The sequence below is a fragment of the Nerophis lumbriciformis genome, linkage group LG32, assembly GCF_033978685.3.
Source record: "Nerophis lumbriciformis linkage group LG32, RoL_Nlum_v2.1, whole genome shotgun sequence".
In the NCBI taxonomy this organism is placed as follows: domain Eukaryota; kingdom Metazoa; phylum Chordata; class Actinopteri; order Syngnathiformes; family Syngnathidae; genus Nerophis; species Nerophis lumbriciformis.
Genome location: NC_084579.2, coordinates 11,475,996 through 11,495,100, shown reverse-complemented (window position 1 = coordinate 11,495,100; position 19,105 = coordinate 11,475,996). Strand labels below are relative to the sequence as shown.

The 19,105-nt window shown below is 40.0% G+C and overlaps 1 protein-coding gene across 4 annotated transcripts in view; it reads left to right on the top strand.

Annotated features, from left to right (window-relative positions):
• The window catches only part of LOC133574852 (nipped-B-like protein B), a 51,876-nt gene that overhangs the window by 16,493 nt on the left and 16,278 nt on the right, over positions 1–19,105 (top strand). For 3 of the 4 annotated variants that reach the window (XM_061927155.2, XM_061927154.2, XM_061927156.1), the window contains exons 9-31: positions 1,640–3,346; positions 3,412–3,525; positions 7,281–7,409; positions 7,501–7,563; positions 7,647–7,733; positions 7,810–7,925; positions 7,999–8,085; positions 8,806–9,037; positions 9,111–9,262; positions 9,322–9,402; positions 10,935–11,035; positions 11,111–11,237; positions 11,321–11,403; positions 12,836–12,968; positions 13,657–13,950; positions 14,032–14,234; positions 14,306–14,408; positions 14,479–14,577; positions 15,244–15,390; positions 15,773–15,907; positions 15,987–16,085; positions 16,161–16,214; positions 16,293–16,401. In XM_061927155.2, the coding sequence (XP_061783139.1) occupies positions 1,640–3,346; positions 3,412–3,525; positions 7,281–7,409; positions 7,501–7,563; positions 7,647–7,733; positions 7,810–7,925; positions 7,999–8,085; positions 8,806–9,037; positions 9,111–9,262; positions 9,322–9,402; positions 10,935–11,035; positions 11,111–11,237; positions 11,321–11,403; positions 12,836–12,968; positions 13,657–13,950; positions 14,032–14,234; positions 14,306–14,408; positions 14,479–14,577; positions 15,244–15,390; positions 15,773–15,907; positions 15,987–16,085; positions 16,161–16,214; positions 16,293–16,401 (4,455 nt within the window). The remainder of the gene's footprint in view (positions 1–1,639; positions 3,347–3,411; positions 3,526–7,280; positions 7,410–7,500; positions 7,564–7,646; positions 7,734–7,809; positions 7,926–7,998; positions 8,086–8,805; positions 9,038–9,110; positions 9,263–9,321; positions 9,403–10,934; positions 11,036–11,110; positions 11,238–11,320; positions 11,404–12,835; positions 12,969–13,656; positions 13,951–14,031; positions 14,235–14,305; positions 14,409–14,478; positions 14,578–15,243; positions 15,391–15,772; positions 15,908–15,986; positions 16,086–16,160; positions 16,215–16,292; positions 16,402–19,105) is intronic. The other variant, XM_061927157.2, reaches the window with a different exon arrangement.

Here is a 19,105-nt window from a genome sequence, read left to right as displayed (position 1 = left end):
TTCAACAACATTACACACTGGTTGAACATGTGTAGGGAAATTAGTGTTTTAATGGACACATAATGCCGATAGTACACACAAAATTCTCGTTTAAATAGGACAGTCTGCGCCACTTTTGCCCTTGTTTTCAACATTTACTAACAGTACACACAATTTTATAGTTGACACATGCTGTTTAGCGTGTGGTATTTGGATCTTAATAGATCTGGCCCTTAATCTATTTTGTTCTCTGAATCTCATCTCCTTCGACATATTATAAGGCACAAATGTCAAACTCACGGCCCAGCGGCCAGGTCTGCCCTGCTGCATTACTTTATGTGGCCTGAGAACGCTTGGAAATAATATGTGTCAATAATGTACCTTATCTTTTCTCACTAATAAATGTAATCATTCTCTCCATTTTGACAGAAAAATATATATGCACTGCTTCAACTTGCATACCTTTTGAACTTAAATGATTATTAAATATTGCAACAAATATTATATTATCATACTTTCCAAACTATTTTTTTTGTTGTCAAAATGAAAATAGATACTTAAATATTTGCTTTGGATTTTTAAGCAAGATATCCATGAAAATGTACACTGTAAAAATGACAATAGATTTTACAGAAAAGTTAACTTTTTTTTTAACAGCATAATAATGTTTTTAATGATTACATTTTGTCAACTGAGCGAACAGTCATTTACCGAAAAATTTGTTTATTTCATTTGTTTATTTGAAAAGGATTCCCATTAGCTGATGCCATGGCAGTCAGCTAGTCTTACTGGGGTCCACACAAAACCTCTAATCTAAGCAAAACACATCTAAGGTTGTTGTTTTTCCTGTGTATACTGTTACTGTCAATAGAAAAACAGTAGCACATTGTTTTTACGGTAAAAAAAAAAACTGGCAGCTCATTTGCCAGAATTTTTACAGTAAAAAAACACTGTTATATTTTGCAGTAACATTCTGGTGACTGAGTTGCCAGTTTTCTTTACTGTAAAATGTACCGTTTTTTTTTACATTGTACCTATAAAAAAAAAAATATATATATATATAAATCAAATGCATTTCATTTCATTTCATTTTTTTATTTATCTCCTTCATTGATGTGCATCTTTGATCAATAGACAATTAAACCTCAGCAACTAAACACACATTTACACACCAATGCCTGAGAAGGAACAGGGTGAAGAAAATCTTATATTTTCCTGCCCCCTTCAACATAATATGTATTCTTACTTAATGGATAACATACAAACCAAACAATACATCCAAATATAGTGAAAACAAACAAAAAAACACACAAACTTCATGAAGTACAAACCGAACAAAAAAAAGAGTAATATACACCTCACGGGATGATACAAAACAAATACAAAACCAGACAAAAAAATAAGTTAAATAATAAATATAAAGCAAAATGTAAACATAGGCAAATTCATATATATTCGCTGTTACAAGTGGCCCTCTGCGATGTGGCCCTCAATGAAAACAAATTTGACACTCCTGTAAAAGTCATCCACACTTTTCTTACGACTGCAAAAAATCCTAAACTTGGTTTTACCAGTATTTAAGGATAACCAAATAACTTTATCATTGAAACATGCGTTTGTATTAATTCCATATTCTAACTACCGTCTTTCTATTTTAAAGACAAGCCGCTGAAGAAACGCAAGCAAGACTCCTACCCTCAGGAGCCAGGAGCGGAGGATGGACAAGGAGGCAACAGCGCCAGCAGCCAGTTGACACCCAAGAAGATGAACGCTGCCAGTAACGGTTCCACTCGTCCTGCATTGATGGTCAGTATCGATCTGCAGCAAGCCGGACGAGGAATAAGACAGCCAGTGGTGGTCCTCGACGCCAAGCAGCTGTGTGACGAACACATCTTGCGCCTCAACGCGGGAGCGGGCGCAGTTAAAGTGGACGGGCAGCGCCCACCCATGAAGAAGGAGCCGAGTGATGATTTCGAGAGATCCGATTTGGATATCCGTTTGAAGCAGAAGCAGGAATCCAAACACAGAACAGACGGCAGAAACGACAGCAGCAAGAAACGTGGGGTCTTGCCAAGGGTGAAGCAGAACAGAGACTCAGATTCTCGGCACAAAGAGGACAAGAATCTCAACAGTCAACCGGAAACTTTGAAAACCTTAAGCAAGGCGGAGCGTAACTCCACTCATAATGACGACAAAGGCCGTGAGAAGAAGAAAACAAAAGATAACAACGACACTGATAAAGATAAAGAAAAGGATGTGGATAAGGAAAGAGCGAAAGAAAGGGAGAGGCTCAAGGATAGGGATAAAGGCCGAGACTTGGATCGGGATAAAATAAAGGATAGGGATAAAGACACAGATGTGGATCGGCAAAAAGAGAAAGATAGATCCAAGGATAGGGACACAGACCGAGACATGAATAGGGAAAGAGAAAAAGATAGAGATAAGATGAAAGACCGGGAGAAAAACAAAGTTAGGGAAAAAGATGGCGATAAAGAAAAGGACAGAAATAGGGACAAAGACAGGGTGAGAGATAGGGAGAAAGATAAAGGCAAGGAGAAGGATCAAGAGAGAGTTAAAGACAAAGAAAAGGATCAAGAGAGAGTTAAAGACAAAGAAAAGGACCAAGAGAGAGTTAAAGACAAAGAAAAGGACCAAGAGAGAGTTAAAGACAAAGAAAAGGACAAAGAGAAAAACCGAGTCAGGGAGAAAGTTCTGGATAGGGATAAAGATCGATCGAAGGAAAAGGAGCGGGATAAGGAAAAAGACAAAATTCGTGAGAAGGAGAGGAACCGGGATAAAGTCAAGGAAAGGGAGAAAGATGACAGACATAAAGAGAGGGAAGACAAGGCAAAGAAACACAAACCATCAAAGGATAACAGACGTGAGCTGTCTCTGGATGGGACTCCCAAGCAGGACCACAAAACAAGGCAGGATGGGAGCAGGAACTCCGGCGAAAGGACAGAAAAGACCACGTCTCAATCCCCACAAAATAAAAAAGAGGGGAAAAGTGGGAGTGAAAGTGTCCCAGCTGCAATTAAACAATCTTCCCTCGAGAACAAACTGAGCGAGTTCCCCGCATACCTCCTGAGCGGCAATTCCAGGAGCCTGAAGAACTTTGTGATCCCCAAAGTGAAGCGGGACAGCACGGATAAAGGCGCCCAACTGCCGAGCGACGTTGCCATTGTTGACAACTGGAAAGAACCTCGCGTTTTACTGGAAAGGAGGTCGCTGGTTGAGAACTTAAAAAAAGGCGCCAAGCCTGTTGTGACGCTCCGGCGACTGAGCACTGACGAAATACACAGCCTCAAAAAGGAACTGAAGACCACCTACAAGTCCAGGAACTGGTCTTCTAGTCACAAATCTAAAGGTAAAACGAAGAAGAGTTACGAGTCAAGTATGCTGAAAGTGGCCTCACCTCCTGTGTGCTTGCAGAGACGTCAAACAAGCGCAGACACGGTATGATCAGCAAGACGCCAAAGTACGCTAGCGACTCGGATGAAAAGGAGAGCGATGGTAGCAACAATGACGACAGCTCCGAAGATGAGGGTAATCTTTCCCTCTAAACACAATTTGCATTTGTATCCAAAAATCATACACATTTTAAGTCGACCGCTTGGCTTCCAGTCATGACGGCCAGGCACTGTTTTCATGCTTTAATAGCATCTACTGTATCAGCATTCACAAGACATTTGTAGCTCTTTATAAAGAAGGGAGCCTAACTTGTAACAAGAATACTCATTTGTGCCGTTAAACTTTCCAAGAATTTTGAGTTGAGTGCCTTGTAGAAAGTTTTAATTTACAGCATAAATGCTAAAAATGTATTGGAATTTATTTATTTACTGAAACTGCAAAGCGGACGGAGAAGCAAGCAATAATTAGAGAGAAATGTGTTTACTAACTAGGAGAGAGTGAGAAAGTGGTCATTTATGGACATTAGGGATGTAACGATAAACAGTATTAATTATAACTAGAGATGTCCGGTAATATAGGCCTGTTTATATTATAAATGCTTTAAAATGTAATATCGGAAATTATCGGTATCGGTTTCAAAAAGTGAAATTAATGACTTTTTAAAACGCCGCTGTACGGAGCGGTATATATCCGGTAAAACACGGACGTAGGGCATACTTGCCAACCCTCCCGAATTTCAGTGCCCCTCCCGAAAATCTCCCGGGGCAACCCTTCTCCCGAATTTCTACCGGAACAACGATATTGGGGGCGTGCCTTAAAGGCACTGCCTTTAGCGTCCTCTACAACCTGTCGTCACGTCCGCTGTTCTTCCATGCAAACAGCGTGCCGGCCCAGTCACATAATACATGCGGCTTTTACTCACACATAAGCGAATGCAAGGCATACTTGATCAACAGCCATACAGGTCACACTGAGGGTGGCCGTATAAACAACTTTAACACTGTTACAAATATGCGCCACACTGTGAACCCACACCAAACAAGAATGATAAACACATTTCGGGAGAACATCCGCACCGTAACACAACATAAACACAACAGAACAAATACCCAGAACCCCTTGCAGCACTAACTCTTCCGGGACGCTACAATATACACCCCCGCTACCACCAAACGCCCCAACCCACGGACTGACTGGCGCTAGCTTAAATGCTGACATTAAAACAAGGGACTTATGGCCTGATTTACTAAAGTGTACTAAAAGACGTGCAAACTTAATAGCACACACAAAGCCGATCTACTAAACATGTGCAAAGTGGATTGCGTCTCTTAAGTGAGCAGAATAAGGCCTGCAAATCATTTTGCCTATCTGTCTTCATTAATATGCAAAAATATATGCTGATCAATAAAATGCCCACAATGCTGGAGTGAATGCATATATATTATACAGCGCGTGCAATGTGATTTATCAACATTCATCACCGGTTTTGGAGGACTATCATGCACCTTTAGCGGTTAAAAAAAATAAATAGTGATGTCAATGTAGATGCACTGCACAATTGCTTCTAAAATACCCATAAAAAGTGGTAAATGTCTCCTGCTTGTTTGAAAACATAGCAAAAGCCACGGGTAGGAGCAAGATAACATGAATGTGCAGGCATTGAGAGTGCCTCCGTGGTGACGCCCCGTATAGTATACACACGCAAAATCCTCATTTAGATAAGGTGCGCTGCACCACTTTTTAGTTGCCCACGCAGTCTTTTTAAATCGCTTGAAACATGCCCACTAATGGTACACGCTATTAGTGGGCAGCCTTACTTTTTTGGATTAAAAGAAGTGACTATATGGTGTTATTTCATGTCCAGAGGGCTCTCATTATGTTGAAAAATGTATTTGGAAGGTAGTCAACAGATTTTAATGCTCTGCATGTAACAATGTTTGATACATAAGAATGAATGATCCCTACTTTGCAGAAATTATAGCCATGTCGTGAACCAATTAACAGCAATATACAAAGTAGGACTGTAGGAAAGCTTATACTCTATTAAATCCACAAACTGCCGAGGGTGTGTCAGAGTGGATAGTGTAGTGGTTAATGACGTGCTCTTGTGATAGACAGGACGTGGTTACAAATCCAGGCAATTTGTGATGACATTTGATATCCCTTGTTTTTACCACTCCTGATATTTAAAATCTACTACTATTGCTTTCTTATGGAGTTCAAAACTACAACAGGAGGTTGCCCACAGCCACAGCTGTTCATCTAATACAGTGGTTCTCAAACTTTTTTTGTCATCCCCCACTTTGGACAAGGGGGAGTTTTCAAGCCCCACCTGCCCCCATCGCCCCAACAGAGCGCTAATGCCAAGCTTTAACATTTTCAAATTTATTGAACATCAAGTTGTATACGTTCAAGCTCAATAACATAAAATAACATCAAGTTCAATAATAAATAAAATAACTGTGCAGCTGTGGTATAACTTGCATCAAGTTCAATAATAAATAAAATAACTTCCATCAAGTTTAATAAATAAAACAAAAGTGTTATAACTTGCATCAAGTTCAATAATAAATCAAAAAAAGTGTTATAACTTGCATCAAGTTCAATAATAAATCAAATAAAAGTGTTATAACTTGCATCAAGTTCCATAATAAATCAAATAACTTGCATCAAGTTCAATAATAAATCAAAAAAAGTGTTATAACTTGCATCACGTTCAATAATAAATCAAAAAAAGTGTTATAACTTGCATTAAGTTCAATAATAAATCAAATAAAAGTCTTATAACTTGCATCAAGTTCAATAATAAATCAAATAAAAGTGTTATAACTTGCATAAAGTTCAATAATAAATCAAATAACTTGCATCAAGTTCAATAATAAAAAAAAAAGTGTTATAACTTGCTCACGTTCAATAATAAATCAAAAAAAATGTTATAACTTGCATCAAGTTCAATAATAAATAAAACAAAAGTGTTATAACTTGCATCAAGTTCAATAATAAATCAAATAACTTGCATCAAGTTAAAAAATAAATCAAATAAAAGTGCCACTTTGCAATCTTCGCAAAAAAAAAAAAAGGAGGAGCTATGCATTTGGCAAGACAGGGCAAGTGACAGCACTTTTCCCCGGGAGAGCCACCTTGCTTCACTGTGAAACAGCACGGCTGTATGATCAGCTCCCATTTCCTCACACAGTGCAGAGAACAGTCGCACTTTCAGTGGTCGTGTTTTGATCAAATTTACCGCGCTCACAACATCTGTTAAAACCTCATTGAGTTCGGGGCTGAGCTGCCTTGACGCGAGTGCTTCCCAGTGAATGACACAGTGTGTGCCCGTCAGATTTTTGTTCCTCTGCAGGCGCTGGCTCTGGCTCGACGACCTTTGAGGTGCGAGTCACAAATGTATATATTTGTGTAATTGTGATCCACACATTAGCCTGCTACCCATCCGCGCGAAAGTTTGTTCCGCTTAGCCCCGCCCCCATTAGTTACTGTTGCTATGTCTGTCAAACTTTCGCTCGTACCGAGAAATATAAAGCCTACAGTAAAAATAAGTACCGGTAATTTCCATTTATTTATATAGCGGATTTCACAGACAGAATCACAAAGTGATTTACAGTGTGTATAGAAAATGAAAGCATAGTAAAAAAAAAAATCTAAGAATATAATAATAAAAAAAAAAATTTTAAGTGAAATTTCCTCCCGTTCCTCGCGCCCCACCTGTCATGTCTCTATTCCCCACCAGTGGGGCGCGCCCCACACTTTGAGAAACACTGATCTAATAGTAATTAGCCTTTGTAGACCACACACCCAACTGGCACCCCTGGGATATTACTCCAAAAGTGGCAATAATTGGCGAGGGTCTTACTTGTCTCTTGTTGTGGTTTCAGTGGCAAGGAAAAGGCAGAAGAAAGGTCACGACAAGACATGGAAGCATGAGGCCAAAAGAGGTCGTCACCGCCAGCAAGATTGGAGCTCGGATGAGGGCGACCGGGGTCCACCTCCGAATCTAAGTGACTGTGAGTCAGTTTGACAAAACGTATTTGTAAAGGAAACGTTTTCCATTTTATGTTGCAAATGTCTTCTTTTCTTTGTAATTTTGTCGCTCAGTGTCCAGAAAACTAAAGAAAAAACATAAAGAGAGAAAGTCGTACGAGAAGATGCGACCTGAGGGTATTGTTTGTTTTTTTAATTGTTTTTGCAAATTAAATCCTATAAAGCCATCATTTTAACATTTGTTTTAATTCACGCTGCAGATTTGATGGACTCTTCCACATTTAAGAGATTCACAGCCGCTGTGGACAACATTCTGGAGAACCTGGAGGATGTGGACTTCACTGCAGGTAAAGATTGCTGCCCATTACGTCTGTTTTGATAAAAATTATCTGCATTCCAACATTTTTGTGTGCCCTCACTCAGGCGATGACGAAGACGATGATGATGAAATACCCCAAGAGATGCTGCTCGGAAAGCACCAGCTGGGCGAGTTGGGTAGCGATTCGTCTAAGATTAAAGATATGGGCATCTTTAATAAGGTAGGAGGAGCGTATTTGTGTCATAGTGATGTACGGAAATTGTCATGAGTTTACATGTGCATCTTTTCCACAGTTTCCATCTGAAAAAATAATGAAATTTATGAACATCTTGGAGAAGAACATTCAGGATAGTGTTAAACTTTCAACATTAATGAACCAAGTAAGTTGTCAGGCTGCTTTTATTATCATGCCCTTCTTCACTGTTTTTTTCTGTTTCATACAGTGGCTTTTATCCTTTTATTCAAATTTAATTATTGTATTATTAAGACTATTTTCATGAAATTTTAAAATTGTAATATTACTATTATTATTATTGGTTTTTTTACTTTATTTAATAACACAATTATTCAAAAATGTTTCTCCTAATATCTTAACTCTATTCTTGTAAAATAGCATTATAAAATCATTGTTTTTATTTTTTATAATATTACCTCCAAAATTATATGTTTTCCCCCCTCAAAACTCTGAGGTATTCTCTTAATTTTTGGTCAAATTATGATGATTTAGTTGTCTTAATATTGTTATGGTATTATAATAATTATTATTATTATTAAGTTGCATTATCTATACCTTTATTTTTGATTAATTAGGTTATTTTCTCTTAAGAGTCCAAAATTATTCTTATAAAATAGTAGAGTGTTTTTCCTATAATATTCAGATTTTATTCTTGTATTTTTTTTTTTTTTTTTTTTTACTATTTTAATAAAATTAATAATAAAACATTTTTGTAGTAATATTAAACATTTATTTTGGTCAAATTTTGATTTTTTTTTGTTATGTTAAATTTCTTAGAATATAGGCATTTTACTATAATTTTTTAAATAACCCAGCTCATGTCCCCTCATGCGTTTTTACATTTTACATTTACATTTTTTTGTAGGGCAACGACTCCATGGATGAGGAGCGATTATGGCGCGACCTCATCTTGGAGCGTGTGACAAAGTCAGCTGACGCTTGTCTGACCGCGCTGAACATCATGACGTCCCCACGCATGCCCAAGGTTGTTTTCATTGAAGACGTCATCGAGAGGGTGTTGCAGTACACCAAGTTCCACATGCAGAACTCGTTATATCCTCAGTTTGACCCCACCTATAGAATGGATTCCCACGGAGGTCAATATTACAATCTTCACATTTCACTTCATCAATACTTTAAAGCATTCAAATGATTCTCTTGGTCTCCAAGGTGGTTCGCATAATTCAAAGGGCAAGAAAGCAAAGTGTTCCTCCCACAAGCAGAAGACGGTGATCCTGCTTTACAACAAAGTGTGCGACATTGTCAGCAGCATTTCAGAACTGGTTGAGGTCCAGCTGCTCACGGACACCACTATCCTCCAGGTGAGACTCTCATTTAGGGCTCAAAATGACATTGTCTGATCGTTATGTCTACCATTTAGGTGTCCGCATTGGGTATCACGCCATTTTTTGTGGAGAACGTCAGCGAGCTGCAGTTGAGCGCCATCGGATTGGTGACCGCAGTAAGTGTGACGCTGCATTATGGTTTTGCGCCTCTTTCTCATTAATGTGACAATAAATACTATACATTCTTCTCTCAGAGCATTCAATCGATCGAAACTGGACTGTTTGGTTTGCCTTAGAAGACGTTTCGCCTCTCACCCAAATAGGCTTCATCAGTTCATGCTCATAGATTTAGATTGGTCAGATCTAGTCTTAGACTTAGATTGGTCAGATCTAATCGAGCGACTGGTGCCAAAACCTCAAATATTTATACTCCAAAACCAGGATGGTGTGCCTGGGCAAGGATGGTTTCGCCTTATTGTAGTGAGAAAAACAACTGTTTTGATACAAACGAGCAATCCTACTGTCAAGCCAACAGCAGTCGTTGAAGTGTAATTTCCCCTCGTTAGCATTGAGGTATTGTGTGGCAGAACGATCGCTGTGGGTCGACAACCACCAGTCCAAAATAGTCGGAATCACCCACGTTAGCATTACATTCAGTTGTAAACAAATTACACAAATGGCGTTCCGGCTACCTTCTGTGACCAGAATTTTTCTAACTCCCGTTATTTGTTGGAGGCTAAGTCTTTTAGGAATGGTTGAAAGGACAGTGTTGAATGTAGGAAATAGATGGTGTCGCAGACCACCTCCTCTGTTCAGAGATGGTTTTTCAACCTTGACATAGATGGCTTCCCTCACTTTTCTTTCCAACCATCCGTCCTCCCTGTCCTAATCTGTACATTTTTGTTCTCAAAGGAGTGCTCTTTCTCCCAGCTGAGTCTTGGTGTGAAGAGTTTGCCCATCTATGCTGTGCCATGCGTTGGCTTAGTAGTTGTTTTGTTTCCCCAATATATGAATCAGTGCATTCATCGTTACACTGGATAGCATACACCAAATTGTTTTTTTGTGGGTGTGGTTTGTCCGGTCTTTGGATGCACTAGTCTCTGTATTAGGGTGTTGCCTGGTTTGATGTTTACTGGGATGTAGTGTTGGCAAAAAAATATTCTGAGTTTCACAAATAGACTTGATACATATGGAATGACACCTTTTTCCTCCTCATCCACTCTGTTCTTGTTATTTCTGGAACTCTGTAATTTATCCTCCAACAAATAACAGGAGTTAGAAACATTCCTGTCACAGAACGTAGTAGTCGATCTACAGTGATTGTTCTGCCACACAATACCTCAATGCTAACGAGGGGAAATTACACTTCAACTACTGTCGTTAGCTTTGACAGTAGGATTGCTTGTTTGAATCAAAACAGCTGTTTTTCTCACTAATCTAAGTCTATGAGCATGACCTGATGAAGCCTACTGAGGTATTGGCACCAGCCGCTAGACTAGATCTGACCAATCTACGTTTGTAAGTCTAAGACTAGATCTGACTAATCTAAGTCTATGAGCATGAACTGATGAAGCCTACTCGGATGAGAGGCGAAACGTCTTCTAAGACAAGCCAAACAGTCCAATTGCAATCGATTGAATGCCCTGAGATTACAGTGACCTGGATGAATGAGACCATTCATAGACCTATACATTTTTCTCCTCCGTAGGTGTTCTCCCGCTACAGGAAGCACAGGCAGCTCATTCTGGAAGAGATCTTCAGCTCCATGGCCAGGCTGCCCTCAAGTAAACGCAACCTTAGAAACTTCAGGTAAACAACTGAATGAGGATGACTTGACTCAAACTAAAATGACATTCACTAATGCTCGGTAAACGTCTATTTCAGATTAAACACCAGCGATTTAGACGGGAGCGGCAAGTATATCCAAATGGTCACCGCTTTGGTTCTTCAGCTCATCCAGTGTGTGGTGCAGCTGCCCTCAAGGGATGCAGAAGATGAACATAATAAGAAAGTGAGCAGGGGGGAATGACTTTAACTTTTGGCATTGTTATGTTGACAACATCCTAAATCTTATAAAAAATATTCTCTTGACAGGTGGACAAAGAGGCCCTCATCACAAATTCCTATGAGACAGCAATGAGAACGGCTCAGAACTTCCTATCTGTGTTTCTCAAAAAGTAAGCCAGTTTTGTCCACAAAAACACATGTACAGTCATGTTTTTATCCCCATTGGATATAATGATAATAGAATGAATCCGTTCCAAGGTGAAACTATTGCTGTCTTGTAGACCCTGTATTAACAGCACAGATAGGGCCTGATCTACTGAGATCCAAATAACATGCGCTAAACAGCGCCTAGAAACTAGTTGGTGTGTTGCAGGTGATCTACTAAGACTGCGTGCACAATTGATAACAAGTGCAAAAAGTGGTGCAGAGTGCAGACCGCCTTATTTGAATGAGGATTTTGCGTGTACTTCGGAATTGTTACCATGTCCCACTACATTTGTGTTTTCATGCTCCTACCTGTGATGTTTGATGTTTTGAAACATGCATCAGATAACTAATAAGTACCACTTTTTATTGGCATTTTAGAAGTAGTTCTGCAATGCAATCCACTTTTTAGCATGCCAAAGATGCGTTCTGGGAGATGCTGGCACATAACTGCTAGTGTGTGGTCCAATGATACAGCTGCAAGAAAATGCATATTGTAGCAAGGTTTTTTTTCATATAGGAGATATGTTAATAATCCATTCATCTTCTTCCGCTTATCCGAAGTTGGGTCGCGGGGCAGCAGCCTAAGCAGGGGAAGCAGCCTGCTAGCTACTTCGTCCAGCTCTTCCTGGGGGATCCTGAGGTGTTCCCAGGCTAGCTGGGAGACATAGTCTCGCCAGCGTTATGTTATGTTAAGAATATATCTCCTATATGAAAAAATTAACAATAGCCATTAGACACAGTTTCTGCTGTTTTTAACTAACCCCTTACATCAATCATCAGCTCAAAGATGGAATTGCTGGACAGATGATATGTCTAATATTATTATATGATATCATATATATTTAAAACATAGCATTGGTCGCCTCCTTCTGACTGCGGCGCATCCATTTGTGTGCCAGTTTGCACAAATATTCCAGACGTGCAAAATAAATACGCAAAAACAGTGGTCACAAAACAGTTGTACTCTTGATAAATCACATTGCTCTTGCTAAATTATTATATTTGCATCTCCTACAATTGTGGTCGTTCTGAAAATAAGCCTTTATTCGGCATATACATGAAGACAGACACGCTGAATAGATTGCGCTCTCTATTTTGCGCTCTCTATTTTGCTCATTTACGAGACGGAATCCTCTGCGCACGAGCTTAGTAGATCAGCCCTATCAAATTTGCACATGTTTTAATGCTCGCAAACCTTTAGTAGACCAGGCCCATAATGTTTAAAGTTGGGGATTTTCGAGTGGTGACTCGCTCACTCAGTTTGTCAAATATTACATTAATATTCAGCATTTCGATGTGCAGCTTCTTTGTTGGTATTTAGTATTGTAACTCTTTTGCACTGTGGATTATCCCAGTAAGACTGTCGTGACCACTGTGTGTGTGCGTGTGTGTCAGGTGTGGCAGTAAGCAAGGAGAGGATGACTACCGGCCTCTGTTTGAGAACTTTGTCCATGATCTTCTGTCCACTGTCAACAAACCCGAGTGGCCTGCTGCTGAACTGCTGCTGAGCTTACTCGGTCGCCTCTTGGTGAGCAACATCATTCCAGAATCAGTCATTATTCAACAAAACAGGCGTGATGAAAGAGCGGCCCGGGAGCTATTTGCGGCCCATAGCTAATTTTTAACAGCCCGCGACACAGTCGTTAGCATTCCCATGTTAGCATGTTACTTTTTCAGGTATATATCTCAGCATCAAATATTTTGTTACTTAACGAATAATATCTGTTAGCATGCTACTTTTTATAGTTTATTTTGTAGGTATACACCTCAGTCATATTTTAGTATGTGACACATGTTACAGATAGCATTTTAGCTTGGTAACATTAGCATACTCGCTTTTTTTTTGCTATTTTAGCAGGTATACACCTCAGTGTCATATATAATTTTATATTTCACTAATGCTAACTGTAAGCATGCTATTGTTGGCATTTTAGCTTAGTACTGTTAGAATGCTCGCTTTTTTACCTCATTTTGCTCATATTTTTTGTTACTTGTTGCTATCTGGGCAGTGTTTGCATTTCAGTTCGGCTTTGGCTCGTCACCAATCACATTTTCGCCGAAATTACATTTTCCTAGTTCCTTGAAAAAATATATAAATTGTACCGGTTTTGAAGGTGAAAACTACCGAAATGCACCCCGCATCATTTGATTTGTCAGTCTGTGGCCCTTAGTGGAAAACATTTGGGCTTAAGTTTGTCTTCCCCTTCATTCTCCAGGTGCACCAGTTCAGTAACAAGCAGACGGAGATGGCGCTGAGGGTGGCGTCGCTGGACTATTTGGGCACTGTGGCGTCTCGCCTGCGCAAAGACGCGGTGAATAGCAAGATGGACCAGAAAGCTATCGACCGCATACTCAAGGAGGTATTGTTAACCGCTATGATGCAAAAACTCCAGATCTCTGTTTTTAAGATCATGTCCTTGCAGTCACCTGGCAATGATGAGACGCAGCAACTCCAGAGGGCCTTGCTCTGCTACATAGAGGAGAAGCAGGAAATAGATCCCTCCCTAGTGGTAAGAGCATGTCATTACTTTAATCATTACAGTATTTGAGTAAAACTGGAAACTCACTTTTTTTGGTTTTGTTTTGCGCAGTTTGCCAGGAGTTTCTACATCGCCCAGTGGTACAGGGACATCACAAGTGAGGCAGACAAGGCCATGAAGTCTCAAAACGACGACGACGAGGACCCTAAAGGTCGGTATTGTGCCAACGACGCCGACACCACCGAGGACATAATGCAGAGGGCTGAATTGCGGAAAAAGTTTCTGCGCAAGGTCATCAGAAACTCACATACTGGGTAAGCAACGCTACAGGTTTGCAGTCAAACTTGGCAGTTCTCTCTGTAATAAATGCTCATCATTATTCCAGGGTCCTCTCTGAGACGATGGACTACAAGGAATCATGTCTCATTGTCCGATATTTAGCCTCCATGAGGCCATTGGCACAGAGCTTTGACATTTACCTATCACAGGTAAAAGAATGGATTTTGACACGTAACAGGCATCGTGTTGCTTACGGCTAACGCATGCTGTCCTGCGTAGATTCTGAGAGTTCTCGGCGAGAGCGCCATTGCAGTCAGAACTAAAGCCATGAAGTGCTTGTCTGAGGTTGTGGCTGTGGATCCAAGTATTCTCGCAAGGGTGAGGCACTCAGATACCCATCTGCTCTTCACTGGGCCCATCTAATGCTTTTCAACAATCAACACGTGTCAGCGGTCTCATATTAGTGTGTTGAAGTATATTGTCCAAAGTCTAGCCCTGATGCTTGAATTAAACACTTTAAAATTGCTTTTAGTAAGCGCTAGTGGGTACATGCACTTTTGTGTTTCTGTAGCTTCAATGCTAATGAGCTGTGTTTGTCAACTAGTGTGTTCCAAGAAGCGCTATTGTGCACTTTATCCTCTTGTCCAACATAATAGATATCATATAACACACACAATAACATACCTATGTAATGTTCTGTTAGCAACAATAGCGTAGCTATGTGAGTGCTAACATTACACTCACATTTTTACAGCAATGTCCTATTTACAAAATGATCATACTTACAGCTCTCATGTTTGTAGTTGACTGATAGATAGATAAATGGCAGAGCCTCAAGATTTCCCTAAAGATGTGTTCAGAAGCTTGTGTTTTTTTTACCTGAAGCAAACAAGCTTGAGGGACACATACTGTTTTTTTTAAAAGCCTATTTTGTATTATAGGAGACTGACTGCTTCGAGCATGTGTTCAGCTATTAGCTATCGTCGTTATCCACTCATTGGCTTATTACCCTGGTCTGACTTATTTTCCTTCGATGCTTTTCAGTCTGACATGCAACGCGGGGTTCATGGTCGCCTCATGGACAACTCCACTAGCGTGCGAGAGGCTGCCGTGGAGCTCGTCGGTCGCTTTGTGCTCAGTCGACCCGAGCTCATCGAGCAGTACTATGACATGCTCATCGAGAGGATATTGGTAATATGTTCACCCCAATTGACATATGAGGATATATGTATGCTTGCAAAAAAATTAATTGGATGCATGTTGCGTGACCCACGACTGCCCAAACAGCAAACATTTTAACTTGACGCAATTGTTTTTTGTAGGCATCACTGTATATAGTCACTCTACTAACAAACTGTATTTTTGCATTAACTTTAATGGTATCATTTTGTCGTGTTTTATTTATTGCTATTAATTGCTGGCATTTCATACCGTGCCCACAGTTGAAATTTATCTCGTCTACAGCTAACATTGGCACATTTACAGAATTGTTTATTATTGCATGCTATTTTTAATAAATAAACTTCAAAAATGGACAAAGAGCATAACTGTGACATGGTTCATCTGTCAATAGGACACAGGTATCAGCGTGAGGAAGAGAGTCATTAAGATCCTGAGGGACATTTGCTTGGAGCTACCCGACTTCCACAAGATCACAGAGATGTGCGTCAAGATGATCCGGAGAGTCAACGATGAGGAAGGGATTAAGGTTTGTTTTGCTTTCCAATTCTTCTCCTCATTTGTTTTCCTATTCACTTTTATTTACTCCAACATATTTCCTCTTGCAGAAACTGGTGAATGAGACCTTCCAGAAAATCTGGTTCACGCCCACCCCCAGTCACGACACAGACGCCATGACCAGAAAAATCCTCAACATCACAGATGTGGTGTGTAGCTGTTTGAATGCTTGAACACGCTGCTGTGCAAACAAGATGTTTACCCTTGCTTCCATTCCACCCTAGGTCCTTGCATGTAAAGATTCCGGCTATGACTGGTTTGAGCAGCTCCTCCAAAATGTAAGACTTTCGAATGATATCTTGTGACTTTATGATTGCTTTTTATAATCATCTCTTTTGACTCCTGCATCGTTTTAGCTGCTCAAATCAGAAGAAGCAGCTTCATACAAACCTGCTAAGAAGGCCTGCAGTCAGCTGGTGGACAATCTGGTGGAGCACATACCCAATAATGAGGAGCCTATTGCAGGTAGATGCATTTATTTCAAAGTCATAGCTAGGGTAGTTTTTATTTATTATTTTGACATTTTCAGCAATTACTGTAAACATAATTTAAATGGGAGCCGCTGGAGGTAGTGTCCAGTTGAGGCTGTGCCGCACAAAGAATTACCTTCAGAATCATGTTTTGACCACATAACTAAATATTTTAACTACTTCCTTTTTTTTTTTTGTCCTGTCCAGCTTCTCAGGCAAATCATATAGTTGATGTAGATGCCCATATTGGCTGTTCAGATTTACTTTACAAAAGAGAAGTGTAGGATAATTCTCTTGTTGCCTTATTTGTATTTTACTTTATTAAATGTATTTATATTATCATTTGGTGCAGCCGGGCCGGAGCAGGAGGGGATAGAAAGAGAAAAAAAGGCAAAAGCAAACACAACAATAACAAAAACAACAACAATAGAGCTACATCAGCAAATAGGATAAGTACAAATATGATGGTAAAAGTGATAGCAAAGAAGCAGTTGACGAAATAAATAATAATACAGAAATGACAATGAGCATTATTACACTACAAATGGAGCAATACAAATACCAATAGAAATAGCGCTATTGATAACGAAAAAATACCAATAATTTACCTCTATTATCAACAATACAGTTGTTCAAATGCAACAATACATATACGTAACGATAACTAGAGATACAAAAGAATGCAGAAAAATGGAGGGGAAGAAAGAGAAGCAACCTATATTAACCTTGTAGATTGTTATATTAACAATAGGTTAAGCTTTGTCAGTGTGCCATGTGTTGTCCAGTTTAACAACGTTAATTTATGTTTGATGAAACGTGATAATGTGCATGAGTGTATGTATGTACGGTATATGTACAGTATGTGTATATGTATGTTTGTACAGTGAATGTATGTGAACAGTATGTGTATATTTTAACTACTTCTACCACTATCTACGTTTGTATATTGACTCTTAGCCATGGTAGTCCTTAAGTCAGTATACATGGAAAATTGAATGTAGAAATTGTATATTGTTAATACAGTTGAGTTCCCCAGGAAATCGTCAGAGAGAATTTTGCTTGCTTACAGGAGGTTTCTCTTTTTGTTTTTGTTGTGTCTGCACCATTATTGTAGTTAATGTTTTTTCTAGTTGGATTTAAGATTGCCATAATATGTTTGAATATTAGCCGCCTAGGTTGCATGGGCTACAATTACACTAAAGTATGAAGTTACCGGTAAGTAGCGGGACAAAAAATGGGTCTGCGGGCTACAAGTTTGACACCCCTGCTGTAAAATGCTCTAGCTAGGGCCAGGATGTTTATTGACTTAGTTTACCTAGAAAACGCAGCGTTGAATATCCTCCTGAGAGCCAGTATCTTCTGCAGTGGATATTTGTTTTTGGTATGTTTTTTTCATCAGAGTTACACTTTTTGGGAAAAATGGCGGTTTTGTAAAATAGTGAGATTGTACACATAGCAGCAACAGAACCAATGTTATAATAGCGGTGAAGGACCAAACTGCTCCGCCAGCGTTAATACCTCGGATGTGTTGATTGTAAACAACATAACAGCAGGGTGTCACACCAGCAGCTGAGAAGGCACAAGCAACATTTTTAAGCGCAAGTAGAGGGTAGATGAAGCTGATGGATGCGAACCACTCATGATACGCCAAATGCAGTTACTACCAAAACACAATTAAACTGAGTGCCGCTGGAGGTTGACTCCATGTGAGGCTGCGCCGCACAAAGACCCTGATTTTGCGTGTAATAAAACGCGTGCAAACCTGATAACACACGCAATGCTGATCGATTAAACGTGTGCAAAGTGAGAATAAGTGAGTTGATTGTAAACAACACATGGTTTTCACACCAACAGCTGAGTAGGCACAACAAATGTTTTAAAGCGCATGCAGAGGGTATATAAAGTGGCTGGATGCGGATGACTCAGGATTAGAGATGTCCGATAATATCGGCCTGCCGATAATATCGGAAATTATCGGTATCGGTTTCAACCTCCCGGTTTTCCCGGGAGACTCCCGAATTTCAGTGCCCCTCCCGAAAATCTCGGGGGTAACCATTCTCCCGATTTCCACCCGGATAACATTATTGGGGGCGTGCCTTAAAGGCACTGCCTTTAGCGTCCTCTACAACCTGTCGTCAAGTCCGCTTTTCCTCCATACAAACAGCGTGCCGGCCCAGTCACATAATATATGCGGCTTTTACACACACATAAGTGAATGCAAGGCATACTTTATGGCTTCACATTAGTGCCAAAAATCCAAGCGCATAAAAACTGTTATCGCGCGCTGATTCTCCACTTCGTGCTCGCGCGCAACACCCTTTTGCGCGTGCGTGGTGCCTTTTTGCGCGCGCGCGCGGTGCCTTTCTGCGCGCGCGCCGTCTCGGTCTGTGCGCTCTCTGTGTACTCCTGGCATCTCTCCTCGCGCTCTCTGTTTCTTTTTGGCACTTTGGGGGCGGGTATGCTAGACGGCCCCTCCTTTCTGATTGGCTCTGAGTATTTTTCATATGACCAATCATTCTCCAGCGTAGCAACGTTGTAGCCATCTTACCTCGGACATCTAGCCTCAATCATTACATTGATGTCAATGGTACATGTACTAATTAAATTACCATAACTTGCTCGATTTTCGACCAATTAACAAACCGTTTGCCTTGTTACAAATCTTATTACATGTAGATATGACATAGGATGCTGTACAT